At 43.3% G+C, this 21,402-nt stretch overlaps 1 protein-coding gene across 1 annotated transcript; it reads left to right on the forward strand.

Moving 5' to 3' along the window:
• The first annotated feature begins 972 nt into the window (after positions 1-972).
• Positions 973-19,532, forward strand: LOC117368609 (olfactory receptor 6N2-like). The gene is made up of 2 exons (XM_033962338.1): positions 973-1,104; positions 18,580-19,532. Exons 1-2 carry the CDS (start codon positions 1,089-1,091, stop codon positions 19,530-19,532), a joined length of 969 nt encoding a protein of 322 aa, XP_033818229.1. The 5' UTR covers positions 973-1,088.
• Positions 19,533-21,402: the final 1,870 nt, after the last annotated feature.

The following is a 21,402-nucleotide window of genomic DNA, read 5'->3' on the forward strand; positions in this document are numbered from 1 at the left end:
CACCATTATCTGGAAGTGCTGTTCTATTGTAGAGAGTTGCAAGAGGACAGAAATCACCCCCCCCCCCCCCGTTCCTGTCCATCCCCGCAAGTAATCTCTTCCATCCTCACCCATCCCCATAACCTTTCAGAAGTACGTTAGAGGCTCTGGAAGGCTCATTGACAAAGTATGGGTTCTTCCCAATTCATATTTCAAAATAAGCAGAGATACTTTATTAATTTGGAAATATTAAATGGAAAGAATATGTACTAGAATATATAAGACCCTAAATAAAACTCATGATACGACCTTTTTTTCAATATACTAACAAAACATGTATATTTACAATAATGTGAGTGGTGCATGCGTCAGTATTTTCCTTTTCTTAAAACATTCTCACTTCTTTCTTTTAAAACATCAGTTTTACCCCCAAAACACATACACATTCACGCGTTCACACACAGATACATTTATAGTTTAGAGATGATTAGCATAATACAGACCTTTTTTGCAATTGGATGCATTTTGGGCTATACAGTGATCCATACCCTCTCACTATATTTCACTAGAAATTTTTTATTTTAATGGAAAACTAGAATAGTCCCTTCCTCAGGTAATATTTTTGAGCAGCCAATATATATTATCACAAAGTCTTACATTTTTATAGCCCTATCAAAATGCCAAGTTAAATCGTTGACATGATGCAACAAATCTATCCGTGGTATAGACATCTGAAGGGAGGATCCAGCTAGGCTCTGGCCCAGCTTTTTTCTGTCCCTCTCTCCTGTCCTAAACAGCAGTCGAACAGCTATGTTACCACAGATACCTGCACTCCACTGCTGACTTAAAAAATCAGCATCACCAACCATTGGAGTAGTTTCCTTCTTAGTTTGAATTGTATAAAAAATGGGCCAAAGACGAAATGAAGGTTTGATGTTGTTCCTTCCACCTATGCAGCAATTCTTCTAACTTACAGGCATTTCTCTTCAACAGGTCACGGTTCCTATAAACTGCCGGCAGATGTATCAGAGGGAAGGAAGGCTTCAAGGTCAGCCATTGGTAGCATGTAGGAACCGCTGCTGGTGCCCTCTTGAAGAAAGCAAGTGCGGATGAAGCCGCAGTCAGGTACAGTCCCATGAGAGCTCCACAGGAATGACTTGGGGCATCCCTGCAGATTTAGAGGGGATTCCTGTGGGGTCCCTGTGATCTATGTGGGATTCCCAAAAACCCCATTCCCATGTAGCTCTTTATTCTATTGATCATAGGTTAGGGGAGAGAATGCAAGTATCTGTGAGAGCTTTGTTACTGGTCAGGGTCTGGAAGAGGACAGAGGAAGCTCCGAGAGCTCTTTTGTTGGTCTCAGACTAGGGAAAGGAGCACACCTGGTCTGCTGGTTAGAAGCTGTAGAAGGGAATATAAGAAGTGGAGAAAGATCTTATTTCTGTTGAATATTTCCAAGCTTTCCTCAGTAACAGCTACAATAGAAAACAGAATTCAGACATCTTAAGCTTCGAAGCTTATTTATTTAACACATTATAAACCACCTAAGATCCAGACAGTTTCCAATATCAAAACATTCATAAAATACATAAAATCAACAGACACAAACAACATTCATTGTCTACATTACTATGAAATACTCAGTCGTGAGCAGCATTCATTTTGTGCGTATATATGATAACCTCATATCCAAGGCAACATGGGTCTGATGTCCACATGAAATCATAAATAAATACATTTTATTTACTCAGCAAAGAATCCTCAGCCACTGAAATCCCAAGAGGTTCTGCATTTGGGACCATTAACACACCTGTGGCTAGAGAATATGAATACAGAATTGCAATTGTGATCTTTCATCAAAAGATAAAAGACGAGAGCCTCAATTGATTCTGTAGAGGTCCTTGTTGATGGTTTACAGAATATGAATTTGGAAAAGTGCATGGAGAACTTCATTGCTGCAGTGGTTGACCTACTCATATATATTGAAAATCATCTTCCATTGTCTTTTACCAACACATTTTTTCCCGATTGCTTTTGTCAGAGCTGTCTTCACTTCTTTGTTCCTCAGGCAGTAGATGACAGGGTTGAGCAGGGGTGTTAGACCACTGTAGAGCATGGTGGACAATCTCACTACATCAAAGGAATCACCAGGGCCAGGCCCTGTATAGTTGAAGAATGCAGTCACATAGAACACAGTAACGACAATAAGGTGGGAAGAGCAGGTAGAGAAGGCTTTGCGCCTCCCTTCAGCGGACTGGATTTTCAAAATGGCAGAGATAATGCGGATGTAGGAGACCATCACAAAGATAAAAGGGCTTATGCCCAAGAATACACTGGCAATATATAGCAGGGTCTTACTAGAATAGGTATTGGTACAAGCTGACCTCATGAGTGGGGGCACATCGCAGAAGTAATGGTTGATCTTGCGGTCTCCACAGAAGGACAACTTAGAGGTCACAACAGTATGTAGCACTGCATCCAGAAACCCACTTATCCAAGAACCAGTGGCTAGTTGCCAACATATTGTCTGGTTCAAGTTCAAGTTCAAGTTCAAGTTCAGGTTTATTTTGATAAATCGCCTATAAAAACTTTCTAGGCGATGTACAATGAAATACAAGTTATAAAAACATATTATCATACTAGTAATATAAGACATCTGATACCTCAACATAAACAATTATTATTAATTAAATTAAATAACCACTGAGTATCTCAGTGGGTTGCATATGGCTATATAACGGTCATAGGCCATGACGGCCAAGAGGAGACATTCAGCACCACCTAAGGACACGAAGAAATACAATTGAACTAGGCACTGGTGGAAGGAAATAGCGGTCCTTCCTGTCAAGCTATTGGCCAGCATGCTAGGGAGGGTAGTGGATGAGTAGCAGATATCAAGGATGGACAGATTGCTAAGAAAGAAATACATGGGCTTGTGGAGGTGAGGATTGGTTCTTATCACAGTAAATATAGTGATATTTCCTGCCAGGATCAGCACATAAAGTAAAAGAAAGAGAAGAGATAACACAGCATGCCAATCAGGAAACCCAAGCAGAGTGAAATCCATGAAATCCATCGCATTAGTTGTATGATTGCCTGGTTCCATTTATTGAGTGTCTGTGATCTGAAATGATACAAACCATGAACGATAATGATTTTAATAATCAGTGTTCACATCACATTTTAGCCTGCTTGGATAGGTTCCTAGTATGTTCTTTCCTTGGGGATAGACATAAGAACATAAGAACATAAGAAGTTGCCTCCGCTGGGTCAGACCCGAGGTCCATCGTGCCCAGCAGTCCGCACCCGCGGCGGCCCATCAGGCCCATGACCTGTAATGTGATCCTTCTCTAATCCCTTTTTATCTTTCAATCCATACTCTATCTAAAACCTATCTCTACCTCTATCTGTATCCTTCAATCCCCCTATCGTTCAGGAATTTATCCAATCCTTCCTTGAACCCCTCCTTAGTGTACTTTGTCCTATCACAACCTCCGGAAGCACATTCTAGGTGTCCACCACCCTCTGCGTAGAAAAGAACTTCCTAGCATTGGTTCTAAAATTGTCCCCTTTCAGCTTCTCTGAGTGCCCCCTTGTGCTTGTGGTTCCCAATAATCTGAAGAATCTGTCCCTTTCCACCCTCTCTATACTCTTTATTATCTTGAAAGTCTCTATCATGTCTCCTCTGAGTCTCCTCTTTTCAAGGGAGAAGAGCCCCAGCCTTCCCAACCTGTCTGCGTATGAAAGGTTTTCCATACCTTTTATCATTTTCGTCGCTCTTCTCTGGACCCTTTCAAGTATCGCCATGTCCTTCTTATAGGACATCTTTGCATCTTATCTTTTCCAAGTCTCTCAATTGATCATAATCAAGATTCTTTGCTTGCCCCCTATAAGGGCATCTCCCTCCCCACTAGTATTTTCACCTTCCACGGTTTCCTGCCCTGTAACTGTTGGGATTGACATTGTTTCTGGGACCTACAGGTGGATATTATTCCAGTTCTTTCACAACAGACCCATACCATAGTTTACTCTAGACCAATGTTTTCCAAGTTGGTCCTGTAGTACCCCCTTGCCATTCAGGTATTCAGGGTATCCAGAATGAACATGAATGAAATTTATTTGCCTCCATTGTATGCAAATTTCTTTCATGCATATCATTTGTGGATATACCTAAAACCTGACTGGCAAGGGGGTACTCCAGGACCGACTTGGGAAACACTGCCCTAAACCACATGATGCTCAGTCTAATAAGACAAAAGGTTCTTCGAATGACCTCTAGAGATGTCCAGCGGGAAAACATTTTTGGTTCAGTTTTGGAAAAGTTGGCTTTCGTTACCAATTTTGGTTAATTCTTTTGGTTCATTTCCCATATTCATGCTAATAAAACATACTTAACATGCATTAGGACAGTGTACAGAAATTGACCCTATGCTCATTAATTCATAGGATAATGTGCATTAAATATATTTTGGACCTGATTTTATAAATGTAGGCATCATTGGAGACGGCACTTACCACATATCATTCAAAGTCAGCTGCCATTTGTAGAATCGCACCTAGCGGTGACTAAATTGAGTTAGGCGTCAGTAGGCATCTACAATGTAAGTGTTAGTGGATTAGGTCAGGGTTTTCCTAGTCTAAAATACTGGCGCCTACGGTAGACGCCTAGTTCTATCCACACCTAAACTCTATCCATAACCATGCCCACTTTTCGGGTAGGCACCTCGGTGTGTTTTTTATTTTGAAATTGTTTTTTAATTGTTTTTTTAAGTTACACGCCTACATCGGAAGGCATCCTAATCTAGCCAGTTAAGTGCCTCTGAAAATTAACGGCTAGCCCCAACCAAACAATTTAGCTGGTCAGCGGCCAGCTAAATTGCTTTGACTGTCAGGTTCTTACCCCGAAATTCTATACATGGCATCTTAAGTTGTCCACGCAAATTGGTGCACAACCTAATTGCTTACGAAACCTAATCAGCACTGATCATTGGCAATTATCTCCTCATAATTGCTGAAAATTTTATTTATTTATTATTGGCAATAATTAGACGATAGACGTACAACTCCATAGGCGCATTCTATAAAGTGTTTTCCATCAGTTCTTGAGCGTAAATCTGAAAAGCATCTTTTGGATGACAGTCTCTTTGAATTAAATTGCTACATAAACTCATTTATTTTGTCTTTGTGTTGAGTAGACAACTTGAGGACTCCTGATGCAGGCTCTATAGCCGCAACACAGTCTATGTTGGGTCTGTTTTTTTTTGTTCCACTTCCTATTTGGGTCATTAAAGTTTTTAATTTGAAAGTCTGGCCTTCTCTGCTCCTTATGCACTACTGGTACCATTAGCCTGTAACCATAAAAAAAATCTTACCGTGTCAACACTTACCACCACCTGTTTTGAGCTATTCAATAATGTAATGTAGATGTGAGATGTTTGGATCTTGAGTAAATTTAGACAATCTCTACAAACATACGAGGGGGGTGTTGTAAAGTTCCTAGCCCAACCAACCAACTTTCTAAATTCTGAACGTTATTTTGCCACTGTAGCTGAAAAGAGTGTTATCTTATTTTGTTAAGTGCCAATTTGCAGAAACTAAATTCTACATTTTGACACAGTTTCAGATCAATGTAATCTGCCTTGAAACTTACAGGGAAAGTGGATTATAATGCCCATTATTTCGATCAGACCCAAAGTTTGCTCATTTCATTTCCTGGCAAAACTTACCGTTTAGCTGGGCAAAAGTCAATCCATTAGCAAGGCATTCTTTCTATGAAATGATGGCCCCCCTATAAACTGGAAATGCTCAGGTTCCCCAAGAAGCACTCGTATTCCATTATAATATCATGAGGATGGGAAGATTCTCTACAGCACTACAACTTCAGTGAGGCATTCGATCGAGACCTCTACTTCTCATACACCCCAGAGTCTACAAACTAAGGGCGGTAACAGCATCTCTGATTTTTCTGCTTCTTTAAATATGATTGGTACTTTGCTCAGGGATTACAATCCCTGAGGGCAGTGATGAAACCAGCGTAGGGAAAATGTATTTTCTCATTTGACGCTTTCTTAACAAAGCAGATTTCTTAGACAGAGTCGATGAGAATGCAGTAGCTTGACAGCCAAAACCTGGCATTTTTCAGGATGAGACACTAATGAAAGCCCACAAAGACACTGCAGATCTTGGCAAATGATACTGAAGGCCTTGGTGTGGTGATGAAAGGGTCTTCTTTATCATCACTGGGGCAAGAAGAGAACTAGTACAGCCTTGTCCTAGATCATTAATTAGGGCAAATTTTACATTGTGTGCTTAACTGCTGCACAGTGGGAATAATTAGCTAACTGGGCACAGGATAGAACTACTTTTGAGTGGCCCCAACATGTCTGAACATAAGAATATAAGATATGCTGCTGCTGGGTCAGACCAGTGGTCCATTGTGCCCAGCAGTCCGCTAACGCGGCAGCCCTTAGGTCAAAGACCAGTGCGCTAAATGAGTCCAGCCTCACCTGCGTACGTTCTGGTTTAGCAGGAACTTGTCCAACTTTGTCTTGAATCCCTGGAGGGTGTTTTCCCCTATAACAGACTCTGGAAGAGCATTCCAGTTTTCTACCACTCTCTGGGTGAAGAAGAACTTCCTTATGTTTGTACAGAATCTATCACCTTTCAACTTTAGAGAGTGCCCTCTCGTTCTCTCTACCTTGGAGAGGGTGAACAACCTGTCTTTATCTACTAAGTCTATTCCCTTCATTATCTTGAATGTTTCGATCATGTCCCCTCTCAGTCTCATCTTTTCAAGGGAGAAGAGGCCCAGTTTCTCTAATCTTTCGCTGTACGGCAACTCCTCCAGCCCCTTAACCATTTTAGTTGCTCTTCTCTGGATCCTTTCGAGTAGTACCATGTCCTTCTTCATGTAGGGTGACCAATGCTAGACACAGTACTCCAGGTGAGGTCTGGTTATCTATTCAAGCACCAGCACTAAATATTGGTGAGGTAATTCCTGAATAATTTTCAGGTCCGTTCCAGCTCCACCCCTATTCTTATTGGAGAGTGCTGCGGTGGTCAGAGCGGGTATTCCGCGGACCATCCAGAGAGGTGCTGCTGAGTTTGGGCCATCCAGCACAATTTAACCAGGCAGGACCCTCTTCTGCTCAGTTAAACCTTTTGAATATTGACTGGACATTTTTTGAACCGTCTTAGCTTACCTCCACAAAACTGCCCCAATCTAAAACCCTATCTCTACAACTGTCCCCCCACCCCAAGAACTGCTATGCCCCGTAAACCTTTGACCTGCATCAGTCCCATAAATCAGGACCTCCAAACTGCAATTTAGATATATGGATGTCTGAAATTCTGCTAGTATCTTAGAATGGTATCTGCTGACATGGAACCTGTTCAAAAAAAGACATGATGAAATGGACATTTATGTCCCTGTGATGAGCCGCATGAATGTACCGTATATTTTAGAAAAATAGATGTCTAAAATATCAATGGGCAACACAGGATCAAAAACGACTCAGTTGCAGGTTATGAGAAGGCAACATAAACATTTATTTATTGAAATGTCGGACATTTTGGAAACATAGACATCTATTTCTGCGAAGCTCTCACAGACCCCAGAATCCCTTGCACTTTTGAGGAGGAGACCAACTAGGCTTACTATATTTTACATGGAAAAATCCATGCCCCGTTCCACTCCAGCTCCACCTTGTTCTGCCCTAGTCCCGCTCCATTCTGCTTCCAGCCACACCCCCTTCCTTCTCTAGCCTCGCCCCCATATCGCCTCAGCCCGGCCCCCAGAAAGCGTCATCTTTTCATTCCTGATCTCCGGGCCATGTCTGAGGGCCTCCGAGCACGCGCAGATGTGTGCGATGTCATCCGCGCATGCTCAGAGACCCTCCAGACACGGCCGGAGCTTTCTAAAACCTGGACAGACTGCTGGGTTCTGGAAAGTCCATCCAGACACCCGGAAAGTCCTCTAGAAAGAGGACACATCCTGGTTTTCCCAGAAATCTGGTAGCCCTAAGACAGGGATCTCAAAGTCCCTCCTTGAGGGCCGCAATCCAGTTGGGTTTTCAGGATTTCCCCTAATGAATATGCATTGAAAGCAGTGCGTGCACATAGATCTCATGCATATTCATTGGGGAAATCCTGAAAACCCGACCGGATTGCGGCCCTCGAGGAGGGACTTTGAGACCCCTGCCTTAGATCAGGGGTAGGGAACTCCGGTCCTCGAGAGCCGTATTCCAGTCAGGTTTTCAGGATTTCCCCAATGAATATGCATTGAAGGCAGTGCATGCAAATAGATCTCATGCATATTCATTGGGGAAATCCTGAAAACCCGACCGGATTGCGGCCCTCGAGGAGGGACTTTGAGACCCCTGCCTTAGATCAGGGGTAGGGAACTCCGGTCCTCGAGAGCCGTATTCCAGTCAGGTTTTCAGGATTTCCCCAATGAATATGCATTGAAGGCAGTGCATGCAAATAGATCTCATGCATATTCATTGGGGAAATCCTGAAAACCCGACCGGATTGCGGCCCTCGAGGAGGGACTTTGAGACCCCTGCCTTAGATCAGGGGTAGGGAACTCCGGTCCTCGAGAGCCTTATTCCAGTCGGGTTTTCAGGATTTCCCCAAAGAAAATGCATTGAAAGCAGTGCATGCAAATAGATCTCATGCATATTCATTGGGGAAATCTTGAAAACCCGACTGGATTGCGGCCATCAAGGAGGGACTTTGACACCCCTGCCCTATGACCAACCACTGGGGGATGAAAGGGATGACCTCTCCAAATCCCTCCAGTGGATCACTGCTCAGAAGGAGTGCTCTTCTATAACCTGGTCATCTCAGAGAGAAGGTCTAACTCCCAATGTCCAACTCTTTTGACATAGATGTTCGTTTCCCTTCTGAAACGGAGAATGAACGTCTATTTTGGGGGGGGCTTGCTTTAGCCCCACCCAATACACACCCAGATCACACCCCCTTGCTATTTGGATGTTGTTCAGGTTTAGATGTCCATATGACAGCTTTGTAAAATTGGACCTGAGATATCCATGCAGGATAGATGTCTAACTGCTGCTTTATAGATGGTCCAAAATAGAGAATGACATGGGGACAAATTTGTCCCAATCCTTGCAGAAAGTCAATTTCCCTGTCCTGTCACTGAAAGTTTTGTCCCTGTCCATGCCCCATTCTTATAAGTTCAACCTTAACTGCACAAGACTCGAACACTTATGATTTTAAAGGATTTGAGGCTTGTGCAGATGAGGATGGAGCTTGCAGGAATGGGGCAGGGACAGGAAAAGAAATCATGAGGATGGGATGGGAAAATGAGTTCCCGTGGAGACGGGGAAAAATGTGGCCCTGTGTCATTCTCTAGTCCAGGAGTTTCCAACCTGCGGCCCAAGGGCCGCATGCGGCCCCGTGAAGTATTTTGTGCGGCCCCGGTCGAGGGCAATACAGTGTTTTCCTCTGCTGCCCCTGGGTGTTTACCGTCTTGCCGGCTCGGTGTCAGGTCAAAACCGCGGAAGACAAAGGCGCGCACCGACAACTGAGTGCAGCGCGGAGGTGCGCGCCCAAGAAAATAACTGTTTTTAGGGGCTCCGACGGGGGTGTGTGTGGGGGAACCCTCCACTTTACTTTATACAGATCGCACCGCATTGTGGGGGCGTTGTGGCGGGTTTGGGGGGTTGTAACCCCCCATTTTACTAAAAACTTCACTTTTTCCCTAAAAACAGGGAAAAAGTTAAGTTTACAGTATAATGAGGGGGGTTACAACCCCCAAACCACCCACAACGCCGCCACGATCTGTATTAAGTAAAGTGGGGGGGCTCCCCAACAAAACCCCCTATCGGAGCCCCTAAAAACTCTCATTTTCTTTGGCGCGCGCCTCCGTCTTGCACTCAGTTGTCGGCGCGCGTCTTTGTCTTCCGCAGTTTTGTCTATGAACCTTCCGGCTCCCTCCTCTGTCTTGCTGCAGCGTTTGCATGTTTGTGCGGCCCCAGAGACATTTTTTCGGCCAATGCGGCCCAGGGAAGCCAAAAGGTTGGACACCCCTGCTCTGGTCCAAAACGCGAATGATGCTTCTAAAAATAAGCACCTTAGGCTCTTAAATTTAGCTGAAAATAGGCCACAAAATTAGAAGTAGAGAATGACATGGGGACACATTTTTCTCCGTCCCCTCCTAAACTCATTTTCCCGTCCCGTCCCTGCAAGTTCTTTTCCTGTCCCTGCTCCCATTCTTGCAAGCTCTGTCCTCATCTGCACATGCCTCAAACACTTTAAAATCATACGTGTTGAAGGCTTGTGCGGTAAAGGCAGAGCTTACAGGAATGTGACAGGGACAGTGACAAAACTCGCGGGAATGGGGAAAAATTTGTCCCTTTGTGTAGTAACTGAGCTTTTCTTGAATATTTGGTAGTATCTTGGACGTTCTCCTTTCCATTCAATAGGATACTAAGCTATCAGTGAAAAGAAACTCTCTTTTTTACGATTTCTCTCAATGGGTTCATGCATTCGTATCATGACTCCTGTATTCTGACTGCTATGTACACACTCCAAGGATTAGAAAAGTTTAAATTAAAGGCATGAAGTTAAGTTTTATTCCCTGTATGAGATCTTTGGGATCTCTAAATCCCTCGGCAGATATAAACAAGCATTTATATAGTTTAACCATCTCCTCTAACTAAAACCCCTGCCCCTGTCCTTGATTGTTTAGATCCTTGATTGTTTAGATTATAAGCTCACTCGAGCAGGGACTGTCTCCTTTGTGACTCTGTACAGCTCCTGCATGCTCTAGAAATAATTACGAGTGGAAGTAGTAGCAGTATCATTTGCCGTCCAAGCAAGGAAGAACTTATATATTTCTGAGTTCTGTAAAATGGCATAATCTATCCGGGACCTGGCCACCTTTGGTTCCAGAGTGAGCACAGAAGATTCCTGCTTTGTGTATGAGGTATGCGCCTTTACTTTATGAACCAGTGCCTTTCCAAAAACATATGAGTTCCACCACCATTGCATTGTTGAAGGTGAGGACAGTGTGAATTGCCTGAAATTGGTCTTTCACAGGTTTGGACATTATGCAGGGTTTTGCAAGTTGCCCATAATGCAGTAGCTAGATTGATAATAGGAATACTGAAATATGATCGCATTTCTCCTTCATAATTATCTTCAACAATTACATTGACTGCCAGTTGTTTTCAGAGTTTAGTATAAAGCAGTAATGATTTGCCATCAATTTTTGCATGGCATTATACCTGAAACATTTACGAGCAACTTGACCAATTATTTACCAGAAAAATCTTTTTCGTTCCAAAAACTCAGCCTTACTGAAAACAAATGCTCATCCAAAGTATGTTGAGACCAGTAAAATGACCTTTTTTTTGTGCAGGGGTTAGCCAATTACGAAAATGTGAAATGGGTGGTTTCAAAAAAACTACTTAAGACACAGTTATTTGTAAATGCCTTTTTAAAGATAATGATCCTTTATGACTGCTGTTGGCTGAAGAACTTGTTATGATTATTTGCATAAGCCTTTTGGCTTTCATTTTTATAGTTGGTTCTCTGAGGATTATTTGTTCATATTTGTCTGATTTTATTTTTTTTATATAACTTTGTGTATGTAAAATTATGTAAACCGTTTAGGTTTAAATGGTATAGAAATTTTAAAAAATAAATAATTAAATGTTCAACATCTTGAACCCATCTGCAGGTGTTGATCTGAGACTGAGTATCTAAATGTGCTCCTTTCACTCCAAAAGCCGTTTATGAATCACAGAGGAGAATCTCAACTATTTGGGTAGACTTTTCTTGGCATGCATTAGGATTCTTTCCAGTCCTTCAAATCCTTTGACTCTTAGTTCTGCTCTTGCCTTGAGTCTAGGTAGCCTTATGACTCCTTTCAGGCATCCATATGATCTCCTTTCTCACATTCTCAGTCTGTCTAAACAGAGAATCTTAGAGCTGAGATTGCAGTTCCTCACTTAGCTTTAGTCTAGCCAGAACTGTGACTCCTTTCTTACATTCCTGTGACCTTCTTTCTCATGTCTACTCAAGATTGCTGTTTTTCCCTTGGCTTGGGTCTAGCCAGATCTTTGACCTCCTTTCTCATGCCCTTTGTCTGTCTTTGCAAAGAGTCTTATAGCTGAGATTGTTGTTCTTTCCTTGGCTTGAATCTAGCCAGCCCTATGACCTCCTTTCTTATGTCTTTTGTCTCACTTTACTAAGAGTCTTACAATCAAGATTGCTGTTCTTCCCTTGGCTTTGGTCTAGCCAGACCTTTAACTTCCTTTCTCATGTCCTTTGTCTGTCTTTGCAAAGAGTCTTACAGCTGAGATCGTTGTTCTTTCCTTTGCTTGAATCTAGCCAGCCCTATGACCTTTTTCCTATGTCTTTCCTCAGTCTTTACAGAGAGTGTTAGAGTCAAGATTTCTGGTTTTCCCTTTGCTTGAGTCTAGCCAAGAGCTTTGACCTCCTTTCTCATGCCTTTCGATTATCTTTGCAGAGTCTTATAGCTGAGATTGTCATTCTTTCCTTGGCTTGAATCTAGCCAGCCCGATGACTTCCTTTCTCATGCCCTTCGCCTGTCTTTGCAAAGAGTCTTACAGTTGAGATTATTGTTCTTTCCTTGGCTTGAGTCTAGCCAGCCCTATGACCTTCTTTCTCTTGCCCTTCATCTGTCTTTGCAAAGAGTCTTACAGCTGAGATTGTCGTTCTTTCCTTGGGTTGAATCTAGACAGCCTTATGACCTCCTTTCTTATGTCTTCCGTCTGACTTTACTAAGAGTCTTACAATCAGGATTGCTGCTCTTCCTTTGACTTGGGTCTAGCCAGCTCCAAGATCGGCTTTCTCATGTCCTCCGTCTGTCTTTACAGAGAATCTTAGAACTGAGATTGCAGTTCCTCACTTAGCTTTAGTCTAGCCAGAACTGTGACTCCTTTTTTACATTCCTGTGACCTTCTTTCTCATGTCTACTCAAGATTGCTGTTTTTCCCTTGGCTTGGGTCTAGCCAGATCTTTGACCTCCTTTCTCATGCCATTTGTCTGTCTTTGCAAAGAGTCTTATAGCTGAGATTGTTGTTCTTTCCTTGGCTTGAATCTAGCCAGCCCTATGACCTCCTTTCTTATGTCTTTTGTCTGACTTTACTAAGAGTCTTACAATCAAGATTGCTGTTCTTCCCTTGGCTTTGGTCTAGCCAGACCTTTAACTTCCTTTCTCATGTCCTTTGTCTGTCTTTGCAAAGAGTCTTACAGCTGAGATTGTCGTTCTTTCCTTTGCTTGAATCTAGCCAGCCCTATGACCTTTTTCCTATGTCTTTCCTCAGTCTTTACAGAGAGTGTTAGAGTCAAGATTTCTGGTTTTCCCTTTGCTTGAGTCTAGCCAAGAGCTTTGACCTCCTTTCTCATGCCTTTCGATTATCTTTGCAGAGTCTTATAGCTGAGATTGTCATTCTTTCCTTGGCTTGAATCTAGCCAGCCCGATGACTTCCTTTCTCATGCCCTTCGTCTGTCTTTGCAAAGAGTCTTACAGTTGAGATTATTGTTCTTTCCTTGGCTTGAGTCTAGCCAGCCCTATGACCTCCTTTCTCTTGCCCTTCATCTGTCTTTGCAAAGAGTCTTACAGCTGAGATTGTCGTTCTTTCCTTGGGTTGAATCTAGACAGCCTTATGACCTCCTTTCTTATGTCTTCCGTCTGACTTTACTAAGAGTCTTACAATCAGGATTGCTGCTCTTCCTTTGACTTGGGTCTAGCCAGCTCCAAGATCGGCTTTCTCATGTCCTCCGTCTGTCTTTACAGAGTCTTAGAACTGAGATTGCCATGGTTATGGGCTCTAAATCAAGAGATTCCTCAGGACACAAATTCACATCTTCTCTTTCCTTGTGCCCTTGGACTAAGTGACTTTTCATTCCTCTTGCCCTGTTCTGACTTCTATGTCTGATTTTGGGGTAACTCATCCCCCCAGCACTGCCTCGTTTCTAATCTCAGCTCCATCGCTGACTCTGTGAATGACTTTGGACTTTATGATTCTTTCTTCCATTTCTGATTATAATGCTGACTACTTATGGAGCATAAGAATAGCCTTACTGTATCAGACCAATGGTCCATAAAGCCCTGTAGCCCATTTTCACGGTGGCCAATCCAGGCCACTAGTACCTGGCCAAAACCCAAAGAGCTGCAACTTTCCTTGCTACCAATCCAGGGCAAGTAGTGGCTTCCCCCATGCCTTTCTCAATAACAGACTATGAAATTGTCTAAACCTTTCTGAAAACGAGCTACACTATCCGCTCTTACCACATCCTCTGGCAACGCGTTCCAGAGCTTAACTATTCTCTGAGTGAAAAAATATTTCCTCCTATTGGTTTTAAAAGTATTTCCCTGTAACTTCATCGAGCATTCCCTAGTTTTTGTAATTTTTGACGGAGTGGAAAATCGATTCACTTGTACCCGTTCTACTCCACTCAGAATTTTGTAGACTTCAATCATATCTCCCCTCAGCCTACTCTTTTCCAAGCAGTTAAACTTCCTTGATGTTCACTTATAAATACAGTATAGCTGTGCTGCTAACTTTGCAGATGAATCCTTTCACTGTCCAGAGTCATCTTCTCCACCTCTCATCTCCATTGCTTCCCAAAATAGCAGGAATGCATTTTTACCCTGAACCATACATCTGTGGTCCAGCTCTACCCTTCTCTAGTCTTGGTTTCAGAAACCCATTTTTTAATTAAAGTTTTAAATACAGTCAAACCTCGGTTTGCGAATAACGTGCAAGACGAGCAAAACATTCTCACAAATCTTGTCTCGCAAACCGAGCATGACTCGATATGCGAGCACCCCCCCCCCCCCGGGAACCAGCATCGGACCCCCCACCCGAACAGCATTCAGCCTTACCCCATCTGGCACTAGCACGCAGCCCACAGGACGTCCCGGTGCCGGTGAAAGAAGTCCCTGCCTCTTGCCTGGGCCTTGAGCATCTGCGCATCTCGGAGAATCTCAGAGAGAGCAAGAACCAGAAAGCCTTGAGCATGCGCAGATGCTCAAGGCCCAGGTAAGAGGCAGGAACTTCTTTCACTAGCAGCGGCACGTCCTGTGGGCTGCGTGCCGGTGCCAGATGGGGTAAGGTTGAATGCTGTTCGGGCGAGCGGTGCCGATTTGCGTGGGGGGGAGGGGGAGCGATGCTGATTCTCGGGGGTGGAATGTATCAAGCGAGTTTCCCTTACTTCCTATGGGTAAACTTGCTTTGATATACGAGTAATTTGGTTTACGAGCATGCTTCTGGAACGAATTATGTTCGTAAACCAAGGTTCCACTGTATACTGTAATATGTACATCAAACACTCATCCGAGAAGCTGTCTTGTCCACATCAAGGAAAGGAGACAAAAGCAAGAAAACAAAGAAATACGAAAACCTCACCAAATTCCACTTGGTCAAAATTTAAGGCGATCTAACCTATTTAACATATTATAGATGTATTATTTCACTTCTTTATCTTACAACAATTTTTCTAACTGTTCTAAAAACATAAGTAGTATCAGGGAAAGTATTTATATATTTAGAGGGAAATTATAAGAAAAACATAGCTGCAAGGGACAAGACCATTAGCTTGAACTGAGCATCTGGAAAAATTTGCAATCATAGGGGTCCTTTTAGTAAGGCGTGCTAGCCGTTTTAGACTATAATGGATGCGGTAGCTTTTAGCGCGTTAAAACGGCTAACATGCCTTAGTAAAAGGACCCCATAGTTTTATCAGTTTCTGAGAAGAAAGGGGCAGATTCTCAAATATGTGCCTAAAACAGAAGACGCCTAGAAAATGGCGCCTACCAGTGGCATAGTAAGGGTGAGCGGTGCCTGGGGCAGTCGTGCTCCTCCCCCACCCTCTTCCCTGCCCCCCCCTCACCGCACCCTTCTCTTTCCCCGTATCCTTTTTAACTTCTCCGTCGTAAGCAGCATGCCCACGTCGGTGTCTGCTCACCCTTTGATGTCACTTCCTAGGTGGGCAGCAACCTCACGCCGGAGGTACGGGAAAGGCAAGGGGCGTGCACACGTGGCAAGGAGAGGAGGAGGGGGTGCCGTGACCTTAGGAAGACCGTGCCTGGGGCAGACCGCTCCCTGCCCCCCTCTTACTAAGCCCTATGTGCCAATCATGCTTAGGTGCCACTTTGCGAATCGTGGCTACTGGCGCCTAACAAAAACGTAGGCGCCTACGTGAATCAGAGAATCGCGCATAGTGACGCCTGGTGACATCTACTTTCATGTTAGGCATCAGTTGGCACTGCTAGACGCCAGGGACATAAGAGCCAATCCTGGAAGTTGCCTAACACCGCCTAATTTTTTAAAAATAAATTGTTTTTGAATTGGCTTTTAATGGCGTGTTCAATTATCACACCACTTAAAACTACTTAAAATAATTTAAGTTGGGGCTGGTAGGCTTGATCTAGATGCCTACCGGTGCCTAACTTTAGGGGGCCCTTACAGAATTCCCCCCCTAGGGACCAAGAGAGTGGCACACTCATGATAGATCATCTCGGGATGTTTCCCAAAATTTGGTCAAATTAAGAGATATGTTTTCTCTACCTGTTGTAAATAGGGGCGGTATTCTAAACCTCCCTTAAACACCTTGTATCAATAATTTAGTTTTCATTTATCTTCACGGCCCTCAGAGATGCCACCAAGGGTTCAATAAAAGATCATAACCCCTGGCTTTATGCACCCAATCGTCACTGGGTCGGTTTAAGTGTAAAACTAGTTGAGTCTTAAAGTGAATTATTTTTGTTCTCTTATTGTTTTAATAACTTAAGGTTAATATCATAAATATTGCTAAGAAATTTTAAGTCAATACTTAGCTTAACCAGGATGGTGGTTGACAAGGGATATAAAAGCCAACATGTTTCACCCGTAGAGGGGGTTTCCTCAGGGCTACTATCCCTTTTTAATACTGGCTTCACACGACGTGACCACCCGATCGAAATTCTCAAGATCTCTCTACCTGTTAATACATCAGGTGTCATCTCATCTTGACGTCCTCTCAGAACCTTCCAAGAAGTGGCATACCAAGGGTAGGAGGTGCCTGGGGCGGTGGCACTCCCTTGCACCCTCTTTTCTGCCCCATGCTCCTTCCCTGCCCCCATGCTCCTTCCCTGCTCCCTGCCCCTGAGTGTCCCCACGCACCTTCCCTGCCCCTCCACTCACACTCGCACCTTCCGTTCCCCTCATATCTCTTTAAATCTTCGCCAGCACAAGCAGCTTCTCCGGCCTGCTGCTTGCGCCGGCATTGGCTTTCCCTCTGACATCATTTCCTGGCCCCGTGACCAGGAAGCGATTTCAGAGGGGAGCCAGGCCGGCACGAGCAGTAGGCCGGAAAAGTTGCTTGCACTGGCGAAGATTTAAAGAGGTATGGAGGAAAGGAGGGCGCGAGCTTGGCGTGGGGGGATGGAGAGATGCAGGCATCCCCACCAAGAAGGCGCCCGGGGCGGTCTGCCCCACCCCACTTACTATGCCACTGCTTCCAAGGTAAATTAATTAGATATGGGGGAATCTGGAATCAATAATTGACATCAATTGGTAACAATTTGGAGTTATGCACATCTGCCCTAGACTCTATTCTTGGAGATTGCATCTGTAGGGCATCCAAGCATGTGTAGATGCACACGTGTGATGTCATTGTGTTAAATCCGTGCATATTCGGAGGCCCTCCAGATGTGACTTTGAGCTCTGGCAGAGCTGGGGCCTTCCAAAACCCGGACAAACCGCTAGGTTTCCAAAATCCATCTGGACTCATGGACAGTCCTCTAAAAAGAGAATGTGTCCAGGTAAATCCAGACATCTGGGAACCTTAGGTTGGATGACAGCATTCTATAACTTTAAGCGCACAATCGGGCCAAATGCTATATTCAAAAAAATCAGCACCATCTAGAATGGCGCTTAGTGTGATTTTATATAAGGCACGTACCATATATAGAATCGTTCTTACTGGTCATATGCAGTGGCAATTAGCATCAATTATAAGGTGTTAATTGCCTATTATCAACACCAATTGGTCTTATTAAAACAACTATGTTGTGCATGCAAATCATAAGAACATAAGAGCTGCCATACTGGGACAGACCAAAGGTCCATCATGCCCATTAGCCTGTTCCCAACAGTGGCCAGCCCAGGTCCCAAGCACCAGGCAGAAACCCAAAGAGTAGCAACATTCCAGAGCTGAGATTGTGATGTCATAATGCCTCATTCCACCAATGCCTAAGAGCCAACCTCATCAGTGATGTCACAATGGTTTGATTGTCCTATACTTGGCTCAAATAAGAATTTCCATACTGAGACAGAATGAAGGTCCATTAAGCCCAGTATCCTGTTTCCAACAGTGGCCAACCCAAGTCCCAAATACCTAGTACTGATTTGCACATGCAACATATGGCACTATAAACAGAATTTAAGAGTCAAGGCAAAAATGTAAGCAACTTATTATGGAAATGAGGGAGTTCATGCTGCATTCTCTGTACCACTACCTCTACGCACTATTAAATTGTATCCCACACTAGCATGTTGATATAGCAAATTTAAGATCCCAGAGATGATTTCTGTTGCATGCTCACTCTTCTCATTCCAGATCCATCGAGAGCCAAAATGGAAGTCAGTAACCAGACTACTGTGATAGAATTCATTATTGCTGGATTTCCGGGCATTCAGGACATCCGGCCTCTGCTCTTCATACTTCTACTTCTTACGTACCTCCTCATCATAACCGGGAATATCACTATTTTCACAGTCATCTGGATTCAGCCTCGTCTCCATGCCCCCATGTATATTTTCATTGGTGTTTTGTCCTTTCTGGAACTCTGGTACACGGCAGTCACTATCCCAAAAATGCTTTACAATTTATTGGATGCAACAAGACTTATTTCTTTTCGAGGTTGTTTCATACAGACCTATTTCTTCCATGCCTTGGGGATAACAGAAATCTTGTTACTGACTTCAATGGCTTATGATCGCTACTTGGCAATCTGCATTCCCTTACATTACCCTACCTTAATGACCTCAACATTTGGTCTTAAGTTAGCTGCAAGCTGTTGGCTTTGTGGGTTTCTGTATCCCTTGCCTGAGATCGTTCTGATTTCTCATTTGCCTTTCTGTGGCCCCAATGTAATTGATCACATTTTCTGTGACTTGCCGCCCTTGCTGAGCTTAGCCTGTACAGACACATCCTTGAGCGTTTTTGTTGACTTTATGCTCAACGCCTTCATACTGCTGGGACCTTGTCTGTTAATACTGCTTTCATATATCATGATCATCCAAACTGTGTTAAGGATCCAATCTTCAGAAGGACGTAAAAAGGCCTTCTCCACCTGCGGATCTCATCTCATTGTTGTGACAATGTTCTTTGGCACTACAAGCTTTATGTATGTCCGACTGACCAAAACGTACTCTTTGACCTATGATAGGCTTTTTTCTGTTGTCTATTCTGTCTTAACACCCCTGCTAAACCCAGTAATATATAGTCTACGAAACAAGGAAATAAGAGAGGGAATATGGAAGATGATGACAGGAGGGCTTGGCCTGTAAATTTCCCTTAACACTGTTTTGATTTGGCTAATGGCTCTAACGGAATAGCAGATCTAAAGCTGAAAACTGCCATATTTAAACTATGCTTGTGTGTTGTCTGTAAAGGTAAACTCTCTCCTAATTATATTGTAAAGCAGAAGAACCTTCTTGTAGTCAGTTTGTCCTAAAGATTTAGTTTCACGCTTCATGTTTATTTTATGTACTACTTATCAATACCAGACATCTAAATGGTTTATGCGATCAAGAAAAACAGGAGAAATTATGAAACAATGTATACTTATAAACATGAGCAGGGATCTACCAGTAGAATATTTTCCCACCTGAAGAAGGGTTTAAGTCTTCTTAGTTAGTCCAATAGTTGAAGATCCTCAGACAAAATGGGTCAGAGTTCCTAAAGAATATGTTGACACTCTACATGCCTTTTGAGGTCTCTAAGAAATTGTACCATGTGACACTCACCAGCGAGGCTTCTCAGGAGTAGCCCCATCGCTTGAACTTATTCCCAGAGAGGCTACGCCAAATCAAGACTATATTTCAGGAAGCAGTTGAAAGCCTGGATCTTCTCACAAGCTTTTAAAACACGTAGAGCTGGCTTTTATAAACAGCACCATTGATGGCGCTGGCCTAAAAAAATGGCCACTGACCGTTTTTGAAGTCTGATCGGTCGTGTCACACCCCTGAGGCAGCAGATTTGTGAAACGCTGGCCACCGTCGGTGTACCGATCAGCTGAAGATAAGTTGATGTCATTTTCATCTATCTTGTTTTATGTCCTCAACACAGCACAGAGTCATTTTTAGTTTTAATTCTAATGAAGGTTTTTTGCCGATGAGGTGATCACTCAACCACCTGAAACTACACCACTCTTTTAGTGGAGGTGGGAGGTCCCTTGTCTGAGGCTTTTTCCTTCAGTTTGGATTTATTGCTGAGCCTGTGCTGTTTTGCTATTATTGAACTAGACATTTATGCATCAATCAGAGTGAACGTGTTACTCATAACCCTAATACAAAGAAGCAAAATGGAATTGTCCAGAATGATGTGCACTAAAAAAGTGTCCTCCAACTCATCTGGTAATATGAAGATCTTTATTCCTCCAATGTCACAATGGTAAATTCAACTCTCAAAAACTCAATGTCTCGACATGTACATGTTTCGGCCAACGGGCCTGCCTCAGGAGTCTTAAGTATCATGAACGATGATATTCAAAGAAAGCTGCCGCTTACATAGATTTAACCAAAATTCAAAAAAAGAAGAAGAAGAATGTGAAGAATGTGAACTAAATCTCGTATATTGCAGCTGTTGCCAACTAGTGCCGAGCGCCACGAGTCATTGAGTTTTTGAGAGTTGAATTTACCATTGACATTGACATTGGAGGAATAAAGATCTTCATATTACCAGATGAGTTGGAGGACACTTTTTTAGTGCACATCATTCTGGACAATTCCATTTTGTTTGTTTTTTGTATTTGTGTTTTCCCCTGGTTTGTTCTCTTCACTGCATAACCCTAGTCATAATGCCACCGCTCTCTCATACCACGCAAGAATCTCCCCATCTCTTCGGATCTTGCACATTTTCTTCTAATAAGAGGGTAAACTCTTGGTGGCAGGTAGATTTCTCTTCTATAGTTTCTGTCCATGGGTTGTTGCACTCCTGCAATGATCACAGTGGTATTCCTCCACTTAGTTTTGTGTGGGTCTTGCCTCTTTTTTGCCTCTTCCAGCCTTGCAATATTTCTTCTATGTTGGCTGTTTCTACACCATCCAGGAAATACAAAAGTTAAGTGAAAGAGATGATGGGCCAAACTTTGAAATTGCAGTTCAGTATGATTCCCTCTGTGTGCGTCCTTGGAGATCTACCTCTCTAATTGGAAGC

This window comes from Geotrypetes seraphini, chromosome 10 (assembly GCF_902459505.1).
Source record: "Geotrypetes seraphini chromosome 10, aGeoSer1.1, whole genome shotgun sequence".
Lineage (NCBI taxonomy): Eukaryota > Metazoa > Chordata > Amphibia > Gymnophiona > Dermophiidae > Geotrypetes > Geotrypetes seraphini.